Raw genomic sequence first — 23,692 nt, forward strand, 5'->3', positions numbered from 1 at the left:
GGATCCATCCCGCTTTTCCTGGCTCCAGCATCTGCCCAGCTGTGCCCTGGAGCGGCCCCGGGGGGGGAGGATTTTGGGGCCCCGTTCCCGGCGGATTTTGGGGCCCCGTTCCCGGCAGCCGGCAGGGCCCTACCCCCACCTAGGGGCGCTGGAGCCGGGAGCGGGAACAGCGGGAACAGCGGGAAAAGCGGGAACAGCGGGAACAGCGGGAACAGGAGCAGGAGGAGGCGCTGGATTCACCCGCACGGCCTGGAGCGGAGCGGGGGCGCTCGGAGCGGGGGGGTCAGGAAGAGCGGCCATTCCCAACCATTCCCAACCATTCCCGGTCATTCCCGACCATTCCCGGCCATTCCTGACCATTCCCGGCCAGTCCTGACCATTCCCGGTCATTCCTGGTCATTCCCGGCCATTCCCGGCCATTCCCAACCATTCCCGACCATTCCCGGTCATTCACAATCATTCCCGGTCTATTCCTGGTCATTTTCCCCGGCCATTCCAGGCCATTCCTGGGCATTCCCGGTCATTCCCAAACCATTCCCGGTCATTCCCAAACCATTCCTGGCCGTTCCCGGCCATTCCCGGTCATTCCCAACCATTCCCGACCATTCCTGGCCATTCCCGACCATTCCTGGCCATTCCCGGTCATTCCCGGCCATTCCTGGTCATTCCCAACCATTCCCAACCATTCCCGGCCATTCCCGGTCATTCCCGGCCATTCCCGAGCATTCCCCATCATTCCCGGTCATTCCCAGTCATTCCCGAGCATTCTCAACCATTCCCGGCCATTCCCGGTCATTCCCTGCGCCCCTTCCCAGCCCCAGCCCCGCCACAAAGTCTGGAGCAGCCAAACTTGGAGAGGAAAAAGGGATTTATTGAGGAGAACCCCCGGGATCTGGGATGGGCTAAAACCTGGATCTGGGATGGGGGAACACCTGGAGACCTCCAGGGGATTTGGGATGGACCCGGGAAAAGCGAGAGAACGAGGGTGGGAGACCTCCAGGGGATTTGGGATGGACCCGGGAAAAGCGAGAGAACGAGGGTGGGAGACCTCCAGGGGATTTGGGATTGAGCCCTCCCCGTTCCCAACCCCGCCCCGTGCCTCAGTTTCCCCATGGAATGCTTCCCTGAGGGATTTTTGGGATAAAACCGCTCGGTCCCACGGAGGTGGCTCTGCCACGTGAATCCCATGGGATTTGTGGGATTTGGAATCCAGGAAAAAACCCACGCCGGGCTGGCGCTGGCCCCGCGCTGCCCCCGCCGCTCCCGGTCCCGCCTGATCCAGGGAAAAGCGGGAGATGGAGCCAAAGGCACCGCGGAGACCCCGGGATGGATCCGCGTCCCCCGAACCCCGGACCTGACCCCAAATCCCAACCCCAAAACTGACCCCAAAACCCCAAACCCCGCACCCCACACCCCGAATCTGACCCCAAATCCCAAAACTGACCCCAAACAAAACTCCAAACCCCAACCCCACACCCCAAATCCCGCACCCCAAACCTGACCCCAAACCCCAACCCCACACCCCAAAACTGACCCCAAACCCCTCACCCCAAACCCAAAACCCCAACCCCAAACAAAACCCCAAACCCCACACCCCAAACCCCAAACCCAAAACCCCACACCCCAAACCCAAAACCCCACACCCCAAATCCCGCACCCCAACCCCCAAAATGACCCCAAACCCAAAACCTCAAACCCCGAACCTGACCCCAAATACCAAACCCCAAACGCCAAACCTGACCCCAAACCCCAAACCCAAAACTGACCCCAAACCCCGCACCCCAAACCTCAAACCCCAACCCCACACCCCAAATCCCGCAACCCGCACCCCAAACCCCAACTCCAAACAAAACCCCAAACCCCAACCCCACACCCCAAATCCCGCACCCCAAACCTGACCCCAAACCCCAACCCCACACCCCAAACCGCACACCCTAAATCCCAATCCCCGAATATCCCAAGGGTTGGAATTTGGGATTACCAACCTTAACCCGCACCCCAAACCCTGAAACCCGCACCCCAAACCCGACCCCGCACCCCAAACCTGACCCCAAACCTGTCACTCCTCCAGCTCGAAGGCGGGCGCCAGGAATTCCCTCGGGACGATCCCGATCTCGTCCCGGAGCTCCCCGACCCACCAGCCGTGCCCGGGGTACTCCTGTGGGGTCACAGGGACTGCGCTTGGGGTCAGGCCCTTCCTTTGGGGCTCTGACCGCCAGAACCCCACAAAGAATACCCCGAACCCACAAAAAAAAATATCCCAAACACCACCAAAAATACCCCGAACCCATAAAAAATACCCCGAACCCATAAAAAATACCCCAAATCCCACAAAAAATACCTCGAACCCATAAAAAATACCCCAAACCCATAAAAAAACCTCCAAATCCCACAAAAAATACCTCGAACCCATAAAAAATATCCCAAATCCCACAAAAAATGCCCCGAACCCATAAAAAATACCCTGAACCCATAGAAAATACCCCAAATCCCACAAAAAATACCCCAAATCCCACAGAGAATACCCCGGACCTGACTCCGAACCCCAAGAAGGGCGGGATGAGGGACGGGGGGTTTGGAAAGGATTTTTTGGTTCGGGGTTCGGGGTTTAAGGTTTGGGGTTCAGGGTTCGGGGACTGGGGTTCGGGGTTCGGGGTTCGGAGTTTGGAGGTTTGGGGTTTGGGGTCAGGTTTGGGGTTTGGGATTTGCAGTTTTGGGTTCGGGGTTTGAAGGTTTGGGGTTTGGGGTTTGGGGTTTGGGATTTGCAGTTTCGGGTTCGGGGTTTGAAGGTTTGGGGTTTGGGGTTTGGGATTTGCAGTTTCGGGTTCGGGGTTTGGGGTGTAGGGTCAGGTTCGGGGTTTGGGGTTTGGGATTTGCAGTTTCGGGTTCGGGGTTTGAAGGTTTGGGGTTTGGGGTTTGGGGTTTGGGATTTGCAGTTTCGGGTTCGGGGTTTGAAGGTTTGGGGTTTGGGGTTTGGGATTTGCAGTTTCGGGTTCGGGGTTTGGGGTGTAGGGTCAGGTTCGGGGTTTGGGATTCGGGCTTTGGGGTTTGGGATTTGCAGTTTGGGGTTCGGGGTTCGGGGTCAGGTTTGGGGTTCGGGGTTTGGGGTTTGGGATTTGCAGTTTGGGGTTCGGAGTTTGGAGGTTTGGGGTTTGGGGTTTGGGGTTCGGGGTGTAGGGTCAGGTTTGGGATTCGGGGTTTGGGGTTTGGGATTTGCAGTTTGGGGTTCGGAGTTTGGAGGTTTGGGGTTTGGGGTTTGGGGTGTAGGGTCAGGTTCGGGGTTTGGGATTCGGGCTTTGGGGTTTGGCATTTGCAGTTTGGGGTTCGGGGTGTAGGGTCAGTTTTGGGGTTCGGGGTTTGGGGTTTGGGATTTGCAGTTTGGGGTTCGGAGTTTGGAGGTTTGGGGTTTGGGGTTTGGGATTTGCAGTTTGGGGTTCGGGGTTTGGGGTCAGGTTTGGGGTTTGGGGTTTGGGATTTGCAGTTTGGGGTTCGGGGTTTGGGGTCAGGTTTGGGGTTTGGGGTTTGGGATTTGCAGTTTGGGGTTCGGGGTTTGGGATTTGCAGTTTGGGGTTTGGGGTTCGGGGTTCGGGGTTCGGGGTTCGGGGTTTGGGGTTTGGGGTCACGTTTGGGGTTTGGGGTTTGGGGTCAGGTTCGGGGTTTGGGGTTTGGGGTCACGTTTGGGGTTTGGGGTCACGTTCAGGGTGTAGGGTCATGTTCGGGGTTCGGGGTTTGGGGTTTTGGGTCACGTTCGGGGTTCGGGGTTCGGGATTCGGGCTTTGCTCGGGAACTCAATGCTTAATTCACACCCTGATTCTTTGGGCTTTAACCCCAAATCCCAGCCCGGAGCCCGGAGCGGGGGATGGAGCGATCCCGACATCCAGGAAGGGGAAAAGAATTCCAAACTTAAGGAAAAACCCCGAATTTAACGGAAAATCCAAATTGACGGAAAAATCCAAATTTAGCCCTAAAAGCCCGCCCCCCACCCGCCCCACCCCCATCTGTGAGCGATCCCCGTTTCCAGCTCATCCCGGCCCTGATCCCAAATCCCGGGATCATCCAAGGAGCCGGGAGCTCCTCCTCAGCCAGGAGGGGAAGGGGGGAAAAGTCCAAATTTCGAGCAAAAATCCCGATTGATTCCGAAAAATCCGAATTGATTCCTAAAAATCCGAATTAACTCCTGAAAATCCGGACTGATTCTGAAAAATCCTGATTGATTCTGAAAATCCGAATTTTTTCCCGAAAAATCCCAATTGATTCCTAAAAATGCGAATTAATTCCTAAAAATCCCAACTAATACCTAAAAATCCCATTTTTTTTCCTAAAAATCCGATTTTATTCCTAAAAATCCCAATTAATACCTAAAAATCCCAATTTATTCTGAAAAATCCCATTTATTTCCTAAAAGTCCGATTTTTTTCCCTAAAACCCCCAATCTTATTCCTAAAAATCCCAATTTATACCTAAAAATCCCAATTAATTCCTAAAACGCCCAATTTTATCCCTAAAAATCCCATTTAATTCCTAAAAACCCCAATTAATTCCTAAAACCCCCAAATTTTATCTCTAAAATCCCAATGAATCCCTAAAAACCCCAATTAATTCCTAAACCCCCCATTTTTATCCCTAAAAATCCCAATTAATCCCTAAAAATCCCAATTTTATCCCTAAAAAATCCCAATTTATACCTAAAAAATCCGATTTTTTTCCTAAAACTCCCAACTAATACCTAAAAATCCCATTTTTTTTTTCCTAAAAATCCCATTTTTTTTCCTAAAACACCCAATTTTATCCCTAAAAATCCCAGTTAATCCCTACAAACCGCCGCACCTCCGCCTCTCCCCGAGCATCCCCGCCCCGTTCCCGGAGCATCCCTGTCCCGGAGCATCCCCGTCCCGGGACATCCCCGTCCTGGAGCATCCCCGTCCCGGAGCATCCCCGTTCCCGGAGCATCCCCGTCCCGGGACATCCCCGTCCCGGGACATCCCTGTCCCCGGAGCATCCCCGCTCCCGGAGCATCCCCGTCCTGGAGCATCCCCGCTCCCGGAGCATCCCTGTCCCGGAGCATCCCCGTCCCGGGACATCCCCGCTCCCGGAGCATCCCCGTCCTGGAGCATCCCCGCTCCCGGAGCATCCCCGTCCTGGAGCATCCCCGTTCCCGGAGCATCCCCGTTCCCGGAGCATCCCTGTCCTGGAGCATCCCTGTCCCGGGACATCCCCGTCCTGCTCCCGGGACATCCCCGCTCCCGGAGCATCCCCGCTCCCGGAGCATCCCTGTCCCGGGACATCCCCGCTCCCGGGACATCCCCGCTCCCGGAGCATCCCTGTCCCGGGACATCCCTGCTCCCGGAGCATCCCTGTCCCCGGAGCATCCCTGTCCCCGGAGCATCCCTGTCCCGGGACATCCCCGTTCCCGGAGCATCCCCGCTCCCGGAGCATCCCCGTTCCCGGAGCATCCCTGTCCCGGGACATCCCCGTTCCCGGAGCATCCCTGTCCCGGAGCATCCCCGCTCCCGGAGCATCCCTGTCCCGGGACATCCCTGTTCCCGGAGCATCCCCGCTCCCGGAGCATCCCTGTCCCGGGACATCCCTGTTCCCGGAGCATCCCCGCTCCCGGAGCATCCCCGCTCCCGGAGCATCCCTGTTCCCGGAGCATCCCTTTCCCGGAGCATCCCCGCTCCCGGAGCATCCCTGTCCCGGGACATCCCCGCTCCCGGAGCATCCCTGTCCCGGGACATCCCCGCTCCCGGAGCATCCCTGTCCCGGGACATCCCTGTTCCCGGAGCATCCCCGTTCCCGGAGCATCCCCGCCCCGCCCCGCCCCGCCCCGGGATCGCTCCGCAGCCGGGCCCGGCCCGGGATTTCCGCCGCTCGCTGCCAGCAGGAATTCAAAGCGCATTAAAGCCGCGGCGGCGGCGTTCGAGCCCTCGGCTCCCGGTGCCAAATTGCCCCGCGCTGGCTCGCGCAGATGTTCGTTAATTATGCTAATTTTTATTAAACGATCCAAGCCAGCGCGGAGCCCCGCCGGGGGCTGAACTCTGCTCCGCTCCTTTCCGACCCGCTGGAATTCCAGCCCCGCGCCGGCTTTTGGGAAGCGGGAGAGGGAAGGGGAGGAGGAAGAGGAGGAGGAGGGAGGCCGAGGATGGGGTTTTGGTGGGCTCGGACTAATTAGGCGTTAATGAGGGCTCTGCGCGCGGCGGCTGCGAGGGGAGGGAGGGGGTTTAGGAGAGGGTTCGTGGAAAAGCGGGGCTGGAAAAGCGCTCCGGGAGGATGGAGGGGAGCGGGAGGGGAAGGGGATGGGATGCGGGAGGCGCCGGGGGGGTCCCTGGGAGAACTGGGAAGCAGCCGGGAAGCAGAGCATCCTCCACATTCCCAGAAGTCGGGAAATTGGGAATCTGGCGCCTTTTCGAGGCTGCGGATTGGATTTGGGGTGGCCCCAACACCATCTCCCCATTCCCAGGAATCAGCAGGAATCCCCAAACTGGGAATCTCTCACCTTTTCGAGGCTGGGGATTGGATTTGGGGTCACCCCAACCCCATTCCCTCCATCCCTAGAAATCCCAAAACTGGGAATCTGGCACATTTCCAGAACTGGGGGTTGGATTTGGGGTCACCTCAACCCCATCCTCCCCATTCCCAGGAATCAGCAGGAATCCCCGAACTGGGAATCTCTCACCTTTTCAAGGCTGGGAATCGGATTTGCGGTCACCCCAACCCCGCCCTCTCCCCCAGGACGCTCTCCGTGCCCTCCTGGAACGCTGGGATTTGTCCCAGGGGGAAGGAACCCTCCCAAAGCCCTTCCCACATCCCATTCCCGAGATTCCCAGAGCCGCTGGCCGGGATAACCCCCCCCAATCCGGGATTTTCCGGCACACGGGACCAGCAAAAGCTCCCAGCTGCTTTTCCAAGTGGGAACTGGAATTCCTGCCTGACCCGGCCATGGATTCCCCCTGTCCCCATCGGGGGGGACATCCCGGTGTCACCGAGCTGGGGGCGGGAACGGCCCCAGCTGGAGGAACCCCCGAAAGCGCAGCCAGGACGGAATCCCGGGAATGATTTGGGTTGGGAAGGGACCTGAAATCCCATCTAGGGACACCTCCCACCATCCCAGGGTGCTCCAAGCCCCGTCCGACCTGGCCACGCTCCTCGTGTCCCATCCCACTGGGATCTGTCCCATCCCACCGGGATCCATCTGTCCCACCCCACCGGGATCTGTCCCACCCCACCGGGATCTGTCCCATCCCACTGGGATCTGCCCCATCCCACCGGGATCCATCTGTCCCACCCCACCGGGATCTGCCCCATCCCATCAGGATCCATCTGTCCCACCCCACCGGGATCTGTCCCACCCCATCAGGATCTGTCCCACCCCACCGGGATCTGTCCCACCCCATCAGGATCCATCTGTCCCACCCCACCGGGATCTGTCCCACCCCACCGGGATCTGTCCCATCCCACTGGGATCTGCCCCATCCCACCGGGATCCATCTGTCCCACCCCACCGGGATCTGTCCCACCCCATCAGGATCCATCTGTCCCATCCCACTGGGATCTGTCCCACCCCACCGGGATCTGTCCCATCCCACCAGGATCTGTCCCACCCCATCAGGATCCATCTGTCCCACCCCACCGGGATCTGTCCCACCCCACCGGGATCTGTCCCATCCCACCAGGATCTGTCCCACCCCATCAGGATCCATCTGTCCCACCCCACCGGGATCTGTCCCATCCCACCGGGATCCATCTGTCCCATCCCACCAGGATCCATCTGTCCCATCCCACCAGGATCTGTCCCATCCCACCAGGATCCATCTGTCCCATCCCACCAGGATCCGTCCCACCCCATCAGGATCCATCTGTCCCATCCCACTGGGATCTGTCCCACCCCACCGGGATCTGTCCCCATCCCATCAGGATCCATCTGTCCCACCCCATCAGGATCCATCTGTCCCACCCCACCGGGATCTGTCCCACCCCATCAGGATCTGTCCCACCCCACCGGGATCTGTCCCACCCCATCAGGATCCATCTGTCCCACCCCACCGGGATCTGTCCCACCCCACCGGGATCTGTCCCACCCCCACTGGGCCCTCCCCACCCCATCCCAGCGGGAAGAACCCGGCACACAGGGGGGGCTCGGAGCCCTCGGGGTGAGGGACGGGGACGAAGCCGAGGGCCCCTGGGGGAGGACAAAGCTGATGGTCCCCGGGGGGTGTGCCCAGCCTGGAGTGCCCAGCCTGGAGCGCCCAGCCTGGAGTGACCACAAGGACAGCTCTGGCCACAGCTGGACAAGTGCCCGGCTCCTCCTCAGCCTTTCCAAGTGGGCCCAGCCTGAGCAGAGGGATCCAGGATTTATCCAAGGAACCGTTTCCCATAAAAAACCTCCAACCAGAGCCCCAAATCTGAGCCGAGGAACAACGAGGGGCACACGGGGGACACTCGGGGGGCAGATTTGGGACCGCTTCCCATAAAAACCTCCAACCAGAGCCCCAAATCTGACCGAGGGGCACACAGGGGACACGCGGGGGACACTCGAGAGCCAGATTTGGAACTATTTCCCATAAAAACCTCCAACCAGAGCCCCAAATCTGGCCGAGGGGCACACAGGGGACACGCGGGGTACACTCGAGAGCCAGATTTGGAACCATTTTCCCACAAAAACCTCCAACCAGAGCCCCAACCCTGACCGAAGCCCACTCGGGGGACACTCGGGGTGACGCGCACGGGGCCAGCCACCAGCGCTGGGGGCCACCAAAGCCCCGCCGAGGCCTGGGAAGAGCCGGGTTCATCTTTATTCCGTGCCGAGCGCGCTGCCAAGCCCGAGGCGCCGCGCGGCTGGAGCCGATGTGACGGAAATGTTTAATCTGCCGAGCCCATCTGCGCCGCTCTGCCCGCGCCAGGAGCTCCGCAGCGCCTTTAATATTCCCCTAAATCACCTCCGAGGGCCGCGGCCGCGCTCGCTCCGGTTCATCTGGAGTGCACGGAGGAACGGGGGGCGCGGAGAGGGCAGGGGGAGGCCACGGCCGTGGGTTTGGGGAGGGGTTCCCGAGGATTTGGGGGTTTGAGGTGCTTGGATTTGGAGGGGGGGGGGGGGGGCGGGGGAGAGGAGGGGGGAAATTAAAATTTAAAATAAAGAGGTTTTTTGGGGTTTTTTTTTTTGATGGGGAGTGGGGAAAAATCTGCGGGAAGTTGCGGTGGTGGGGCTGGGGAAAAAAAAACAAAACCGGGAGGGAGTGGGAATTGGTTTTGGGAGGAATTATTCCCAGAAATCGCCCTTCTCCATCTCCTTCCTCCCTTCCATCCTGCTCCGAACAAAATGGGTGTGGAGGCTCAGAGGAGAGGGGGGAAAAAAACCCAAAATTCCCGCGTCGGGATCCCGAGGAACCGGGACGCTCCAGCTCCCTGATCCCTGCCTCAGTTTCCCCCAGGCTGATCCCTCCCTGTGGCTCAAAGAGGGATTGGAAGGAAGAGGGAATTTTGCTTTGGGGTCCTGAGCGCCTTGGATTTGAGGGGGGGGAGAGGAGGCAAAAAAAAAAAATAAAATAAAGAGTTTATTTTTGGTTTTTTGGTTTTTTTTTTTTTTTACCAGGAGGTGGTAAAAACCTGCGGGAAGTTGTGCTGGCGGCAAACGGGAAGGGATGGAGGAAAAATTATTCCCAGAAATCACTTTTCTCCATCTCCTTCCTCTCTTCCATCCTGCTCCAAACAGAACGGGTGTGGAGGTTCAGGAGAGAGGGAGGAAAACCCCCCAAAAAACCCCAAACCCCCCCAAAAAAAACCCCAAAAAGCCCGGCACAGCTCCTGGAGCCGGGATGCTCCAGCTCAGGTGTATCCCTGCCTCAGTTTCCCCCCAGGCCGATCCCTCCCTGTGGCTTAACGAGGGGTTGGAAGGAAGAGGAGGGAATTCTGAGCAGGACCTGAAGTGCCAGGACACAGGGAATGGTTTTGGGGTGGGAAAAGGGGATATTCAGACCGGACACGAGGAATAAATCCATCCCTGGGAGGCTGGGGAGGGGCTGGGATGGAATTCCCAGAGAAGCTGGGGCTGCCCCTGGATCCCTGGCAGTGCCCAAGGCCGGGCTGGACGGGGCCGGGAGCAGCCTGGGATTGGGGAATTGTCCCTGCCCGTGGGTTCGGATGGGATTTAGGGTCCCTTCCAACCCAAACGTGATTCTGGGATCGATTCTGGCCCCAAGACCTGCTGGGCCAGGGATGCGCCGGGTCCGGGGGTGCAGGGGGTGCAGGGGGATGGGCGGGATCCAGAGGATTTGGAGGTTCAGGGATGCGGGAATTGTGGTGGGGGACAACCGGGATTCGGGAATGTTTGGGGTACAGGGGCTTCACCAGCTCCAGGATGATCCAGGGGTACCAGGGGAGCTCGGGGGTCCAGGGGCGAGCGGGGAGCAGGGAGGATGAGCGGGATCCGGGAGATTTGGGGGCCAGGAGGATCCGGGGCTCAGGGATGAGCGGGGGAGCAGGGAGGATGAGCGGGATCCGGGGGATTTGGGGGTTCAGGGACGCAGGGACGGGGGGGATGCTCAGGATCCGGGAATGTTTGGGGGTTCAGGGATGAGCGGGGATCAAGGAGGATGAGCGGGATCCGGGAGATTTGGGGGTTCAGGGATGCAGGAATTGGGGGGGAATGTGCAGGATCCAGAGGGTTCGCGGGTCCAGGACGATCCGGGGGTGCAGGGGATGAACTCGGGGGGCTCCAGCGCTGCGCGGGGGCTGCGCGGGGGCTGAGCGGGGCTGAGCGGGATCCGGGGGATTTGGAGGCTCAGGGATGCAGGAATTGGGGGGATGCGCGGGGTGCAGGAGGATCGGGGGGGTCCAGGGGATGAACTCGGGGGGCTCCAGCGCTGCGCGGGGACCCGCGGGGACCCGGGAGGATGCGCGGGATGCGGAGGCTCAGGGATGCAGGGATTGGGGGGATGCGCGGGGTGCAGGAGGATCGGGGGGTCCAGGACGATCGGGGGGTGCAGGGGGTGAACTCGGGGGGCTCCAGCGCTGCGCGGGGGCTGCGCGGGGCTGAGCGGGGCTGAGCGGGATCCGGGAGATTTGGGGGTTCAGGGATGCAGGAATTCGGGGGGAATGTGCACGATCCAGAGGGTTCGCGGGTCCAGGACGATCTGGGGGTGCAGGGGATGAACTCGGGGGGCTCCAGCGCTGCGCGGGGACCCGCGGGAGAGGCGCGGGCGCTGGCGCATCCCCCGCGTTGCCATGGCAGCCGCTGCCGGCTCCGCTCGGCGCATCCCCGGGGGCCGCTCCGGCGGATCCACCTGCTCCTCCCGACCCTCGGCGGGGTCATCGCCAGGTCGGCAGAATAAATGAACGCGAGCGCTAATGAGGTGTTGGCGGCTGTTTATGCTCTCCGTGTGTCGGGGGCACTCACATTTCGAGAGCTCATTATGGGCTGCAATTAGGCTGCACCATCGGCAGATATTTAACTCCTTTTTCTTCCGGAATTAGCATTTTAATAACGCCGCGCAGAGCTGGGAGGCAGCGGGGAGGGGGGGTGGGGGGGCAGGGAGAAAAACAAAACAAAACCAAAAGAAACAAAAAAAAAAAAAAGCGCCCATTTTTCACGGGCAAAACTTGCCGAGCTCGAGGTGTAACTTTAATGGGAGACTTGAAAAAAAGAAAGCCTTTCCCACCTATCCCAGCGGGGAAGAAAAAGGGGGGGAATAAAATAAAATAGAATGAAATAGAATGAAATAGAATAAAATAGAATGAAACAGAATGAAATAAAATAGAATAGAAAAGGATAGAATAGAATAGAATAAAATACAAATAAAATAAAATAAAATAAAATACAAAGAATAAAATGAAATAAAATACAAATAAAATAAAATAAAATACAAAAAATAAAATAAAATAAAATAAAATACAAATAAAATAAAATACCGGGAGCGATTTTTATTCGCTTTATTACACACTCCGTGCCCGAAATTTGAGCTGCGGCCAATTATTTTAAAGTGCCGCCTGATGGAGAGGAGCGGAGTTCGGCTCTGAAAATTCCATCCATCCCTCCATCCCTGAATCCCAAATCCCGGGAAAAGGGAGCGGGGCGCGGATTTGGGAGCAGCCAGTGCCCGCTCCGGGATGGATCCATCCAAAATCGCTTCCCCCTCCAAAGGCGGCGGCGATCGTTGCCTGCGATTCCCTGGATTTTGGGGAGGGAAAGGGGTGCGGGGACAAGCCAGGGATGGGGATTGGGAAAGGGGACACGGCACCACCACAACTTGCTCGGGAATTGGCGGAGCCGGCCCCGTTTTCTTCCCGGATTTTCGGCCGAATCCCAATCCCAGCCCCAAAGCGCCGCTCCCGGAGTTCCCCGGCGGGATTCCAGATCCCGATTGTCCGGAGATCCCAAACCCCCGGCATTGGGAGGTTTGGGGTTTTTCCCTCGGGATGGCTCTGGGGGATGTGGGGAGAGGGGTGCGGGGCTGGGAGAGGGGCCTGGACTGGGATGGGGGCACTGGGAGAACTGGGACTGGGGGGAACTGGGAGAACTGGGACTGGGATGGGGGCACTGGGAGAACTGGGACTGGGGGGAACTGGGATGGATTCCCTATTCTGCTCCCGAACTGGGGGTCACTGGGATTGGGTTCCCATCCCTGCTCCCAGAACTGGAGTTACTGGGAGCGGGTTCCGCTCTCTGTTCTGGGACTGGGGGTTACTGGGAGCAGCTCCCCCTTTTCCTTGGGATTTGGGTCACTGGAAGCAGCTCCCCGCTTTTCCCTGGAACTGGGGTCACTGGGAGCACCTCCCCCTTTTCCTTGGGATTTGGGTCACTGGAAGCAGCTCCCCCTTTTCCCTGGAACTGGGGTCACTGGGAGCAGCTGGGAATGGGATCCTTGGGATTCCCTGTCCAAGGAAAGAGGGGGGAGCTGCTCCCAGTGACCTCAATCCCAAGGATCCCATTCCCAGCCCCTTTCCTAATCCCAATCACCCACCGGCCCCTCCCGCATCCCAGAATCCCAAATCCATGGGGAAGAGGGAGGGAAGCTCATCCTTGGGGTCAGCGCTGCTCCAGGCGCCCCTTCCCTCATCCCGGCGCTGCCCCTGATCCACAAATTCCCTCATCCCGGGACTCCTCGGGATGCAATTCCCGGGGTTTTAATTAAACCCCGCACTTGTGGCCTGGGGACAAATCCCGGGATGAATCGGGAATTCAGGTCTTATTTAGGGATTCCAAATTCCCCTTTTCCCCTTCCCTTCCCCCGCCACAAAATCGGGATCTTCCTTCATTTCCGGATGGAGCAGTTTGGGAAAGAGATGGAAAAAAACAAAACAAAACCGGGAAAAAAGGACGGGAAGACGGAGCCGCGGGATGAGCGGGATGCGCCATCTCGAGAATTCCCATTTTCCCCCAATCCAGCCTCCCCCGAGCCGCCCCCATCCCGGAATTCCCGCTGCTCGGTTGTTTTTGGGGGATGCTTTGAAACTCGGGATTTGTTGGGATCTGCGGGAAGGGCGGGGAGGGAATTGCGGGTTTTATTCCCGATTCCATGGATTAATGGGGACACGGAGCCCGGCACCGCTGGAATTGTGTTCCCGGCGCTTCCTAATTAGCTCATCAACAAAGATTCCCGCCGGGATTTGGGATCAGCACCGGGAAAAAGGAGCCGCGAGCTCCGCAGGCTCAGCCCGGGAGGGATTTCTGGGATTGAAACCTTTCCTGGGATGTTTTGGATAAGCGGGATTGCGTTTTTTGGGTTTTTCCCCCTTCCTTTCCCTGTTTTTCCCGTTGTTTTCCATGAAAAGAATTCCCAAATCTGCCTGCAGGGGTGGAGGGAACCGGGAGGGAATGTTGGATAAGGGCTATGAAATGGAAAAAGTGAAGCGGGAAATGGAAAACGGGGAGGAAAAAAAGGGAAGTGGAAAGGAGGAAATAGGGGGGAAAATCAAATGGAAAATGGAAAAATGGAAATGATGGGAAAATGGAGATGATGGAAAAATGGAAATGGAAAAATGGGAAAATGGAGATGATGGAAAAAAGGAGATGATGGAAAATGGAGATGAGGGGAAAAATGGAGATGATGGAAAAATGGAGATGGGAAAATGGGAATAATGGAAAAATGGAAATGGGAAAACGGAAATAATGGAAAAATGGGAATAATGGAAAAATGGGAAAATGGGAAAAGAAAATGGAAAAATGGGAATAATGGAAAAATGGAGATGATGGAAAATGGAGATGATGGAAAAATGGAAATGGGAAAATGGGAATAATGGAAAAATGGGAATAATGGAAAAATGGGAAAATGGGAAAAGGAAATGGAAAAATGGAAATAATGGGAAAATGGAAATAATGGGAAAATGGAAATGGAAAATAGAAAAGTTAAAACAGAAAAGTTAAAATATAAAACATAAAAAAAAAAAGAAAAAAAATGAAAACCCAGAAAGAAAAACCAAAACGTAAAATATAAAACCACAACCAACAACAACAAAAAAAATATAAAATATAAAAATCAAAATCCAAAGAGAAACAGCAAAATGAAAAGATGAAGAGAGAAAAAGATCAAATTAAAGGAATAACAACAATAAAGGAATAATAATTGCCGTTCCATACAACAGGTAGAGAATAATTAATGCCATTAACAGCACACAAGAAACCCATGGAATATCCGGCCCTGGAAGAGACCCAGAAGCCTCATCCACCCCTCCAGCCGTCATTTCTCCTCCTCATCGTCATCGATCCCAGAGAAAACATTCCCGGTTTTCCAGAAAACCCCCCGGAAAAAATCCCAGCCGGGAATGAGGACGCAGCTCCCGTTATCCCGGAATAAGAGAAATTCCCACTTCCCTGCACAAAAAAAAACCGGGAATGGGCAGGAATTGGCCTCTGGGGGGGGGGGAAGCGATTGATTAATTAATTAATTAATTGATCGATTGATTAATTGATGTCTTTATTTAATCGCGGAACCCTCAGCTGTTGATTTCTTGATTTCTCCACCTGGAGATTTATTTATCAATTTATTTCCAGCTGTATCAATTTATTTCCAGCTTTGTTAATTTATTTCCAGCTTTGTTAATTTATTTCCATCTTTGTTAATTTATTCCCAGTTTTAATTTATTCCCAGTTTTAATTTATTTCCAGCTTTATTAATTTATTTCCAGTTTTATTAATTTATTTCCAGTTTTAACTTATTTCCAGTTTTTCAAATTTATTTCCAGATTTTCAAATTTATTTCCAGTTTTATCAATTGATTTCCGGTTTTATTAATTTCTTTCCACATTTATTAATTTACCTCCATTTTTATTCCTTTTTTAACCTCCGTATTCATTTATTTACCCCAAATTTTATCCCCCTGAATGTATTTTATTTGCCTACTATTTATTAATTAATGAACGTTAATTTCCTTGTCTGTTTACCTGTTTATTCATTCATTTATAATGAATTATTTAACCTCTATTTACCTGTTTATTTATTAATCTATAATATATATATTTACCTGTTTATTTATTAATGAATAATAATTAATTTACCTTTCCATGTACCTGTTTATTTATTAATTAATAATCTATTTATTTACCTGTTTATTTATTAATTAACACTAATTCACCTGTTTGTTTACCGGCTTATTAATTAATTTATAATTGATTAATTTACCTGTTTATTTATTAATATTAATTTACCTTATTCGCTAATTTATAATAAATTTATTAATTAATTCATTCATTGGCATGACTCTCCCTGTTTATTAATTTATCATGAATTTCCCTCCCTGATTTTTATTAATTTATCATTAACCCATCTCTTCATTTATCAATTCATAATTGACTTCTTTCCCTATTTATTTCTTAATTAATGATTTTCTCCCATCGATTCATTCATTTCATTTCTTCAATTCATTCGTTTTTCCACCCAAGGCCCATCCCAGGAAATTCCAAAGGCGCTCATCCCAAAATCCCGAGCCCGGAGCAGCTCCCGGTTATCCCGGAGCCTTTGGAATTGTCACCCTCAGTAATGAATTCCAAAGGAAACCTGGGAATATCCCATAAATCCTCGGGAATTCAGCGCCGCGGCCTTCCCGGGATTTATGGGATAAGGAATCACGGCTGGAGCTCATCCCGGCAACTCTGGGAAGCGAAAAAGGAATTCCAGCTTTTCCCGGGAATTCATCGGCCTTTTTATGGCGCATTCCAGGAAAAAAAAAAACGGATTCCCGGAGTTATTCCCGACACCCCAAATTCCCCGGGAGGAGCTCATGGAATGAGGAGGGGGAGGGGGAGGGATGGATCAGCGGCTTCCCGGGATTCCAGGGATGGATTTGGGGCTCCCAGGGTCTGCAGGGATCGGGATCAGCCAGGGCCGGGGCAACGGCCGGAGCTGGGAATGGGGGACGAGGGGGGAATTTGGGATGCAGCACCAAAATTTGGGATGCAGCACCAAAATTTGGGATGCAGCAGCAGGGACAAGGGGGTGAATTTGGGATTCGGGATCAGGGATGTGTTGATGAGTCCCTGTAGATGAGGGAAATTTGGGATTTGGGATCAGGGATGCGCAGGTGAATCCCTGGGAATTGGGCGGAATTTGGGATTCGGGATCAGGGATGTGTCGATGAGTCCCTGTAGATGAGGGAAATTTGGGATTTGGGATCAGGGATGTGCAGGTGAATCCCTGGGAATTGGGTGGAATTTGGGATCAGGGATGCGCAGGTGAATCCCTGGGAACTGGGCACGATTTGGGATCAGCCTCGTCCCCATCCCTGTCCTGTCCCCATCCCATAATTTATAACATTCCCGGCTGGAATGAGCTGCCAGGAGCGGTTCTGCCCTTGGGGTGACCGGGGGGTGACCGGGAGTGACCAAGGGGTGACCGGGAGTGACCAAAGGTGACCAGGGGTGACCAAGAGGTGACCAAGGGGTGACCAAGGGTGACCAGGGGTGACCAAGGGGTGACCAAGAGGTGACCAAAGGGTGACCAAGGGGTGACTGGGGGGGACCGGGGGGTGACCAAAGGGTGACCGAGGATGACCAGAGGGTGACCAGAGGGTGACCAGGGGGTGACCGAGGATGACCAGGGGTGACCAGAGGGTGATCAAGGGGTCACCAGGGGTGACCAGGGGTGACCAAGGGGTGACCAGGGGTGACCAAGGGGTGACTGGGAGTGACCAGGGGTTACCAGGGGGTGACCAAGGGGTGACCGAGAGTGACCAGGGGGTGACTGGGGGTGACTGAGAGTGACCGGGGCTGACCGGGGGTGACCGGGGGCTGACCGGGGGGTGACCGGGGGCTGACCGGGGGGTGACCAGGGGCTGACCGCTGCCTTCCAGCTGACCCCGCCGCCCATCCCAAGGCTCGACATTCCCAGCGGGATCATCCCTGGGATGCGGGCGCAGCTGAGCCCCGACCCAACTCATCACACGCCGCCTCCGGGGAAGGGGAGGATGGGGGGTGGGGAGGGGTCAGGGCTTCTTCCCGGCCCCAAAATCCATGGAAAATGCCACTAGATGTCACCAGCGCCTTTGGCTCGGGCTTGGGATGCGGGAATTCTCTGCCGGCCCTTCCGTGCCGCGGCTTTCATGGGAAGCGATGGAGGGAACGAACGGATCCCGGATTTACGGGCGCCGCGTTCCCATCGTTATCCCGGCGGAGGAATCGCTCAGCCGGGAAAAAGGGAGCGGGGCCCGGGGTTTTGTTGGGATTCCCGAATTCCGGGATGGGTGGGGTGGGAAGGAGTTCAAATGCCATCCCATTCCCCACTTCCTGCCACGGGCAGGGACACTTCCCGTTATCCCAGCTCGCTCCAAGCCCCGTCCAACCCGGCCATGGACACTTCCAGGGATGGGAATTAGGGATGGGAATTAGGGATGGGAATTACTCTTCCCTCTTCCCGAATGAATTCCCGGTGTTTTATCCCGCTGGGTTTTGGGGATGAGCCGCTGTCACCCCTGGAGCTGCCACCAGTGTCCCCATTAACCCCGCGGCACTGGTGGCACTGGGGAGCAACCTCCGTGATCCGATGGGGCAAAACCCCTTGGGAGCAGAATTCCTGGGATAAAACAGAGCCCGAATTCCCTGGAAATGCCCAAGGAACACCCGGGGGGGGGGTCGGTTGCCAAGGTTGGGATCCCGCCGAGCTCGGCAGCGTTTTCCAGCGCCGACAATTCCACGATTTCTCCCGACCCCATTCCCTCCACCCCGTGTCCGCCTTTCCCGGGAACGGCAGGAGCGCCGGGAAGGCGCCAGATGGGATTTTATAGGAGCCGCTATTCCGTGCTCAAACCCAGCGGCCGCCGCGAGATTAATTCCGCGAAATTAATTGGGACAAGATTGAAAAGGAAATTAAGGCGCAGCTGAGTGAACATTCCCAACCTTTCCCTCCTCCTCCTCCTCCTCCTCCTCCTCCTCCTCCTCCTTTTCCCATCGCTGCCTCTCCCTCCTTTTCCCTCCTCCCGGAGCCGCCTCCTCTCGCCGCATCCCGAATTTACGGGGGGAAAAGCCGCAGGATCCATCGGTTCCGAGTGAGGAATTCCCCACGGCAGCCGCAGCTGGAGCCGCTGGAAGCGGCGGAATTCCCACCGGGATTCCGGGATGTGACCCCGAGGGGGATGGGAGCAACTCCAGGATGGTCCTGGAATCATCCCCTGGAAAAACCCGGCCCAGTCAGGGAATGCGGCCTGGAATTCCTGAAAGGAGCCCCAAAAATGGGGAATTCGCAGCTTTCCAGAGCGGGAGGGAGAAGCGGGAGAGGCCCCAAAGAGGCCCCGGAGCTCCGAGTTTTCCATCCTGGAAAATTCCGGGATGTGGAGGAGCCCGACACGGACGCCAGAATCCCATCATCCCGGTTTTCCCATGGAAAACCCGCTCCGGACAGGGCTGGGAGGTGGTTTTCCCTCTGGAATTCCAGCCTCATCCACCTTTCCTGGCTGAGGGCTGGCTGAGGGTGAATGTAAAACCAGTAAAAACCAGTAAAAAGCAGTATAAACCAGTAAAAACCAGAAAAGACCATTAAAAACCAGCAAAAACCAGTAAAGACCAGTAAAACCCAGTAAAAACCATTAAAACCCAGTAAAAACCAGTAGACCATTAAAAACCAGTAAAAACCAGTAAAACCAACAAAACCCAGTAAAAACCATTAAAAACCAGTAAAAACCAGTAAAGACCATTAAAAACCAGTAAAAACCAGTAAAACCAACAAAACCCAGCAGAACCCAGCAAAACCCAGTAAAAACCAGTAAAACCAGTAAAAACCAGTAAAACCAACAAAACCCAGCAAAACCCAGTAAAACCCAGTAAAAACCAGTAAAACCCATTAAAAACCATAAAAACCAGTAAAACTCAGTAAAGACCATTAAAAACCACTAAAACCCAGTAAAACCCAGTAAAGACCATTAAAAACCTTTAAAAACCTTTAAAAACCTTTAAAAACCAGTAAAACCCAGTAAAAACCACAAAACCCAGCAAAACCCATTAAAACCCATTAAAAGCCATTAAAACCCAGTAAAAACCATTAAAACCCATTAAACCCATTAAAACCAGTATAAACCATTAAAACCCATTAAACTCATTAAAACCAGTAAAACCCAGTAGAACCATTAAACCCATTAAAACCCAGTTAAAACCATTAAAACCAGTAAAACCATTAAAACCCAGTCAAACCCATTAAAACCGTTAAAACCCATTAAAAACCATTAAACCCACTAAAACTCATTAAACCCATTAAAACCAGTAAAAACCAGTAAAATCCATCAAAACCATTAAAACCCATTAAAACCCACTAAAACCCAGTAAAACCAGCAAAACCCAGTAAAATCCATCAAAACCATTAAAACCCAGTAAAACCATTAAAACCATTAAAACCCAGTAAAACCAGTAAAACCCAGTAAAACCAGTAAAACCCAGTAAAAACCATCAAAACCCATTAAAACCACTATAACGCATTAAAGCCCATTAAAACCAGTAAAACCAGTAAAACCCAGTAAAACCAGCAAAACCCAGTAAAACCCATAAAAACCATTAAAACCCAGTAAAACCAGTAAAACCCAGTAAAAACCATCAAAACCCATTAAAACCAGTAAAACCCATTAAAACCCATTAAAACCAGTCAAACCCATTAAAACCCAGTAAAACCCATTAAAACCAGTATAACGCATTAAAACCCATTAAACCAGCAAAACCCAGTAAAACCAGCAAAACCCAGTAAAATCCATCAAAACCATTAAACCCAGTAAAACCATTAAAACCCAGTAAAACCCATTAAAACCAGTATAATGCATTAAAACCCATTAAAACCAGTAAAACCCAGTAGAACCCAGTAAAACCCATTAAAAACCATTAAAACCATTAAAACCCAGTAAAACCAAACCCATTAAAACCCAGTAAAACCCATTAAAACCAGTATAACGCATTAAAATCCATTAAAACCAGTAAAACCCATTAAAACCCATTAAAACCCATTAAAACCAGTAAAACCCAGTAAAACCCATTAAAACCCATTAAAACCAGCAAAACCCACTAAAAACCACTAAAACCCACTAAAACCCATTAAAACCATTAAAACCCATTAAAACCCATTAAAACCCAGTAAAACCCATTAAAACCCATTAAAACCAGCAAAACCCACTAAAAACCAGTAAAACCCATTAAAACCCATTAAAACCCAGTAAAACCCATAAAAACCAGTAAAACCCATTAAAACCCATTAAAACCCATTAAAACCATTAAAACCCAGTAAAACCCAGTAAAACCCACTAAAACCCATTAAAACCATTAAAACCATTAAAACCCATTAAAACCCATTAAAACCATTAAAACCCAGTAAAACCCAGTAAAACCCACTAAAACCATTAAAACCCATTAAAACCCATTAAAACCCAGTAAAACCCATAAAAACCAGTAAAACCCATTAAAACCCATTAAAACCCAGTAAAACCCAGCAAAACCCAGTAAAATCCATTAAAACCAGTATAACGCCTTAAACCCCATTAAACCTATTAAAACCCATTAAACCCATTAAAACCCATTAAAACCATTAAAACCCAGTAAAACCCAGTAAACCCCACTAAAACCCATTAAACCCATTAGAACCAGTATAACGCATTAAAACCCATTAAAACCCAGTAAAACCCATTAAACCCAGCATAACCCAGTATAACCCAGTAAACCCAGTAAAAGCTCCTACCTTGCTGAGCACGCGGACGAGGTCGCCGCGGCGGAAGGAGAGCTCGTCCGGGTGCTCCCCATGGCAGTCCCAGAGCCCCTGGTAAAAGCTGGAGCAATCCCAGCGGGAATTTCCTGGGAAAAGGCAAAGCAAGGGCTCAGGGCGGCCAGGGATTTGTCGGGAACGTCCAACGGGAATGTCCAACGTCGCGAATTCCCGGGAAAAGCCAAACTTTGGGATTTCCCGGCCTGGAGGCTGCGCTCGCCACGGAGCTGGGAGTTTGGGAATGGGATCCGGTAATTCGGTTTTCCCGAATTTTTCGGGGAGAGAGGAATTCCTGCAGGGTTTGGGATGGGGGGGATGCGGGAATTGCGCTGGGATAAATTCGGGATCTCTGGGAAACGTTGCAGCAGCGCTTCCGGAGAGAAACATTCCCAGCTTTGCGGTCTCCAGATGGAATTTCCCATCCAAAGGAATGGAATTCCCCACCCCAAAGGAATGGAATTCCCATCCAAAGAAATGGAATTTCTCATCCCAAAGGAATGGAATTCCCGTCCCTAAGGAATGGAATTCCCCACCCCAAAGGAATGGAATTTCCCACCCCAAAGAAATGGAATTTCCCATCCCAAAGGAATGGAATTCCCGTCCCTAAGGAATGGAGTTCCCACCCCAAAGGAATGGAATTCCCACCCCAAAGGAATGGAATTCCCACCCCTAAGGAATGGAGTTCCCACCCCAAAGGAATGGAATTCCCATCCAAAGAAATGGAATTTCTCATCCCAAAGGAATGGAATTCCCGTCCCTAAGGAATGGAATTCCCCACCCCAAAGGAATGGAATTTCCCACCCCAAAGGAATGGAATTCTCACCCCTAAGGAATGGAGTTCCCATCCCAAAGGAATGGAATTCCCACCCCAAAGGAATGGAGTTCCCACCCCAAAGGAATGGAATTCTCATCCCAAAGGAATGGAATTCCCGTCCCTAAGGAATGGAATTCTCATCCCAAAGGAATGGAATTCCCACCCCTAAGGAATGGAATTTCCCATCCCTAAGGAATGGAATTCCCGTCCCTAAGGAATGGAATTCTCATCCCAAAGGAATGGAATTCCCACCCCTAAGGAATGGAGTTCCCACCCCAAAGGAATGGAATTCCCACCCCAAAGGAATGGAATTCCCGTCCCTAAGGAATGGAATTCTCATCCCAAAGGAATGGAATTCCCACCCCTAAGGAATGGAATTCCCATCCCTAAGGAATGGAATTCCCGTCCCTAAGGAATGGAATTTCCTGTCCCTAAGGAATGGAATTCCCACCCCAAAGGAATGGAATTCCCATCCCAAAGGAATGGAGTTCCCACCCCAAAGGAATGGAATTCCCACCCCAAAGGAATGGAATTTCCTGTCCCAAAGGAATGGAATTCTCATCCCAAAGGAATGGAATTCCCAACCCAAAAACTGCCCCGGAGTTCAGGGAAGGGGTGGGGTGGGAAAACTCCCAGCCTGGGATGGATCCAGGGATTTTATGGAGCTCCAGGACTGGAAGAGTGACTTAGCCCAAAAATCCATCCCGAAACACCCCCAAAATCCTGGGATTCCTGGAATTCCAGCCCAAATCCCAATGGGGAGCAGCTCCTGATGTTCCCAGTTCCATGAGGAGACCCCTCTGGATAATCCAATCCAGAAAAACCCGGGATTTTTGGGATCGCGGGGGCTCTTCCGGGGGCTTGGGCCGCTCGGATCCGGGAAGAATCACCAGGAAATCTGGAGCAGGAGCCGGAGGAATTGTGGATAATGGGATTCCAGGGCACGGAGCGGGGAGGGAGCAGCTGGATTGGATTCCCGAAATATCAGCGAGGACATTCCGGAGCTCGGGAATGGCACAGCCGGGAGCCTCCGGAATGACTCAGGGACTTCCGGAGAAAAGTTGGGAAAGGGGGGAAAAAAAAAAGCTGGGATGGATCCTTTGGAAAGGATTAAAGGTGAGGAAAAAACTGGGATGGGAAGAGGAGAAGGAAAAAATTGGGAATGAGGCCAGGGCGGCTTTGGGAAGTGCTGGAAAATTCCGGGATTAAGAAGAAAAGGACAAATCCCGTCTGGGATCGGCAGCGAGCTGGGAAAGGGGGATGGGAAAGGCTCCAAATCCACCAGGAATGTGGGAATATCGAGGCTGGAATTCCATGGGACACCATCAGGGCCAAGGGATTGAAAGGAAATCATGGAAAACAAATCTTTGGAATTCTGTGGGATTCCGACACGGACTCGCTGGCCAAGGGATTCGAGCTCCTCATTTTTCCCAGTTTTCCCTCCTTTCCCAGGAATTCTCCTCATCCCACGGCTGCTTTCCTGCTTCCCAGAGGGACGGGAGGGCCTTGGAGGCATCCCGGGAATCTCCAGTGGGATCCATGGGGGTCGGATCCATCCCAAAATTCCTGCGCCGGCCTCTTCGGGATCCAAATCCCATTGAAAAATCCCAAGCACCTCCCTAATCCCAGGAATTCTGGGAGACGCCTCCTTATCCCACGGCTGCTTTTCCCAGCTGGAATTCCAGCACTGGGAAGAGCCTCACCCCTCGGATCCTGGGAATTCCCTC

At 53.4% G+C, this 23,692-nt stretch overlaps 1 protein-coding gene across 4 annotated transcripts in view; it reads right to left on the bottom strand.

The window, feature by feature from the left end:
- Window positions 1-850: 850 nt before the first annotated feature.
- SKAP1 (src kinase associated phosphoprotein 1) overlaps window positions 851-23,692 on the bottom strand; it is a 130,342-nt gene continuing 107,500 nt past the window's right edge. The window contains exons 11-14 of one of the 4 annotated variants that reach the window (XR_007206804.1): window positions 21,128-21,240; window positions 2,057-2,158; window positions 1,049-1,273; window positions 851-994 (exon numbers count right to left, since the gene is read on the bottom strand). Coding sequence is in view for 1 of the 4 variants with exons in the window: in XM_048318982.1 (XP_048174939.1) it covers window positions 2,060-2,158; window positions 21,128-21,240 (212 nt within the window). In the remaining 3 variants the exon portion in view is untranslated. Of the gene's footprint in view, window positions 1,274-2,049; window positions 2,159-21,127; window positions 21,241-23,692 lie in introns of all 4 variants that reach the window. The other 3 variants (XR_007206801.1, XR_007206803.1, XM_048318982.1) reach the window with 3 other exon arrangements.

This window comes from Corvus hawaiiensis, chromosome 1 (genome assembly GCF_020740725.1).
Source record: "Corvus hawaiiensis isolate bCorHaw1 chromosome 1, bCorHaw1.pri.cur, whole genome shotgun sequence".
NCBI classification, from domain to species: domain Eukaryota; kingdom Metazoa; phylum Chordata; class Aves; order Passeriformes; family Corvidae; genus Corvus; species Corvus hawaiiensis.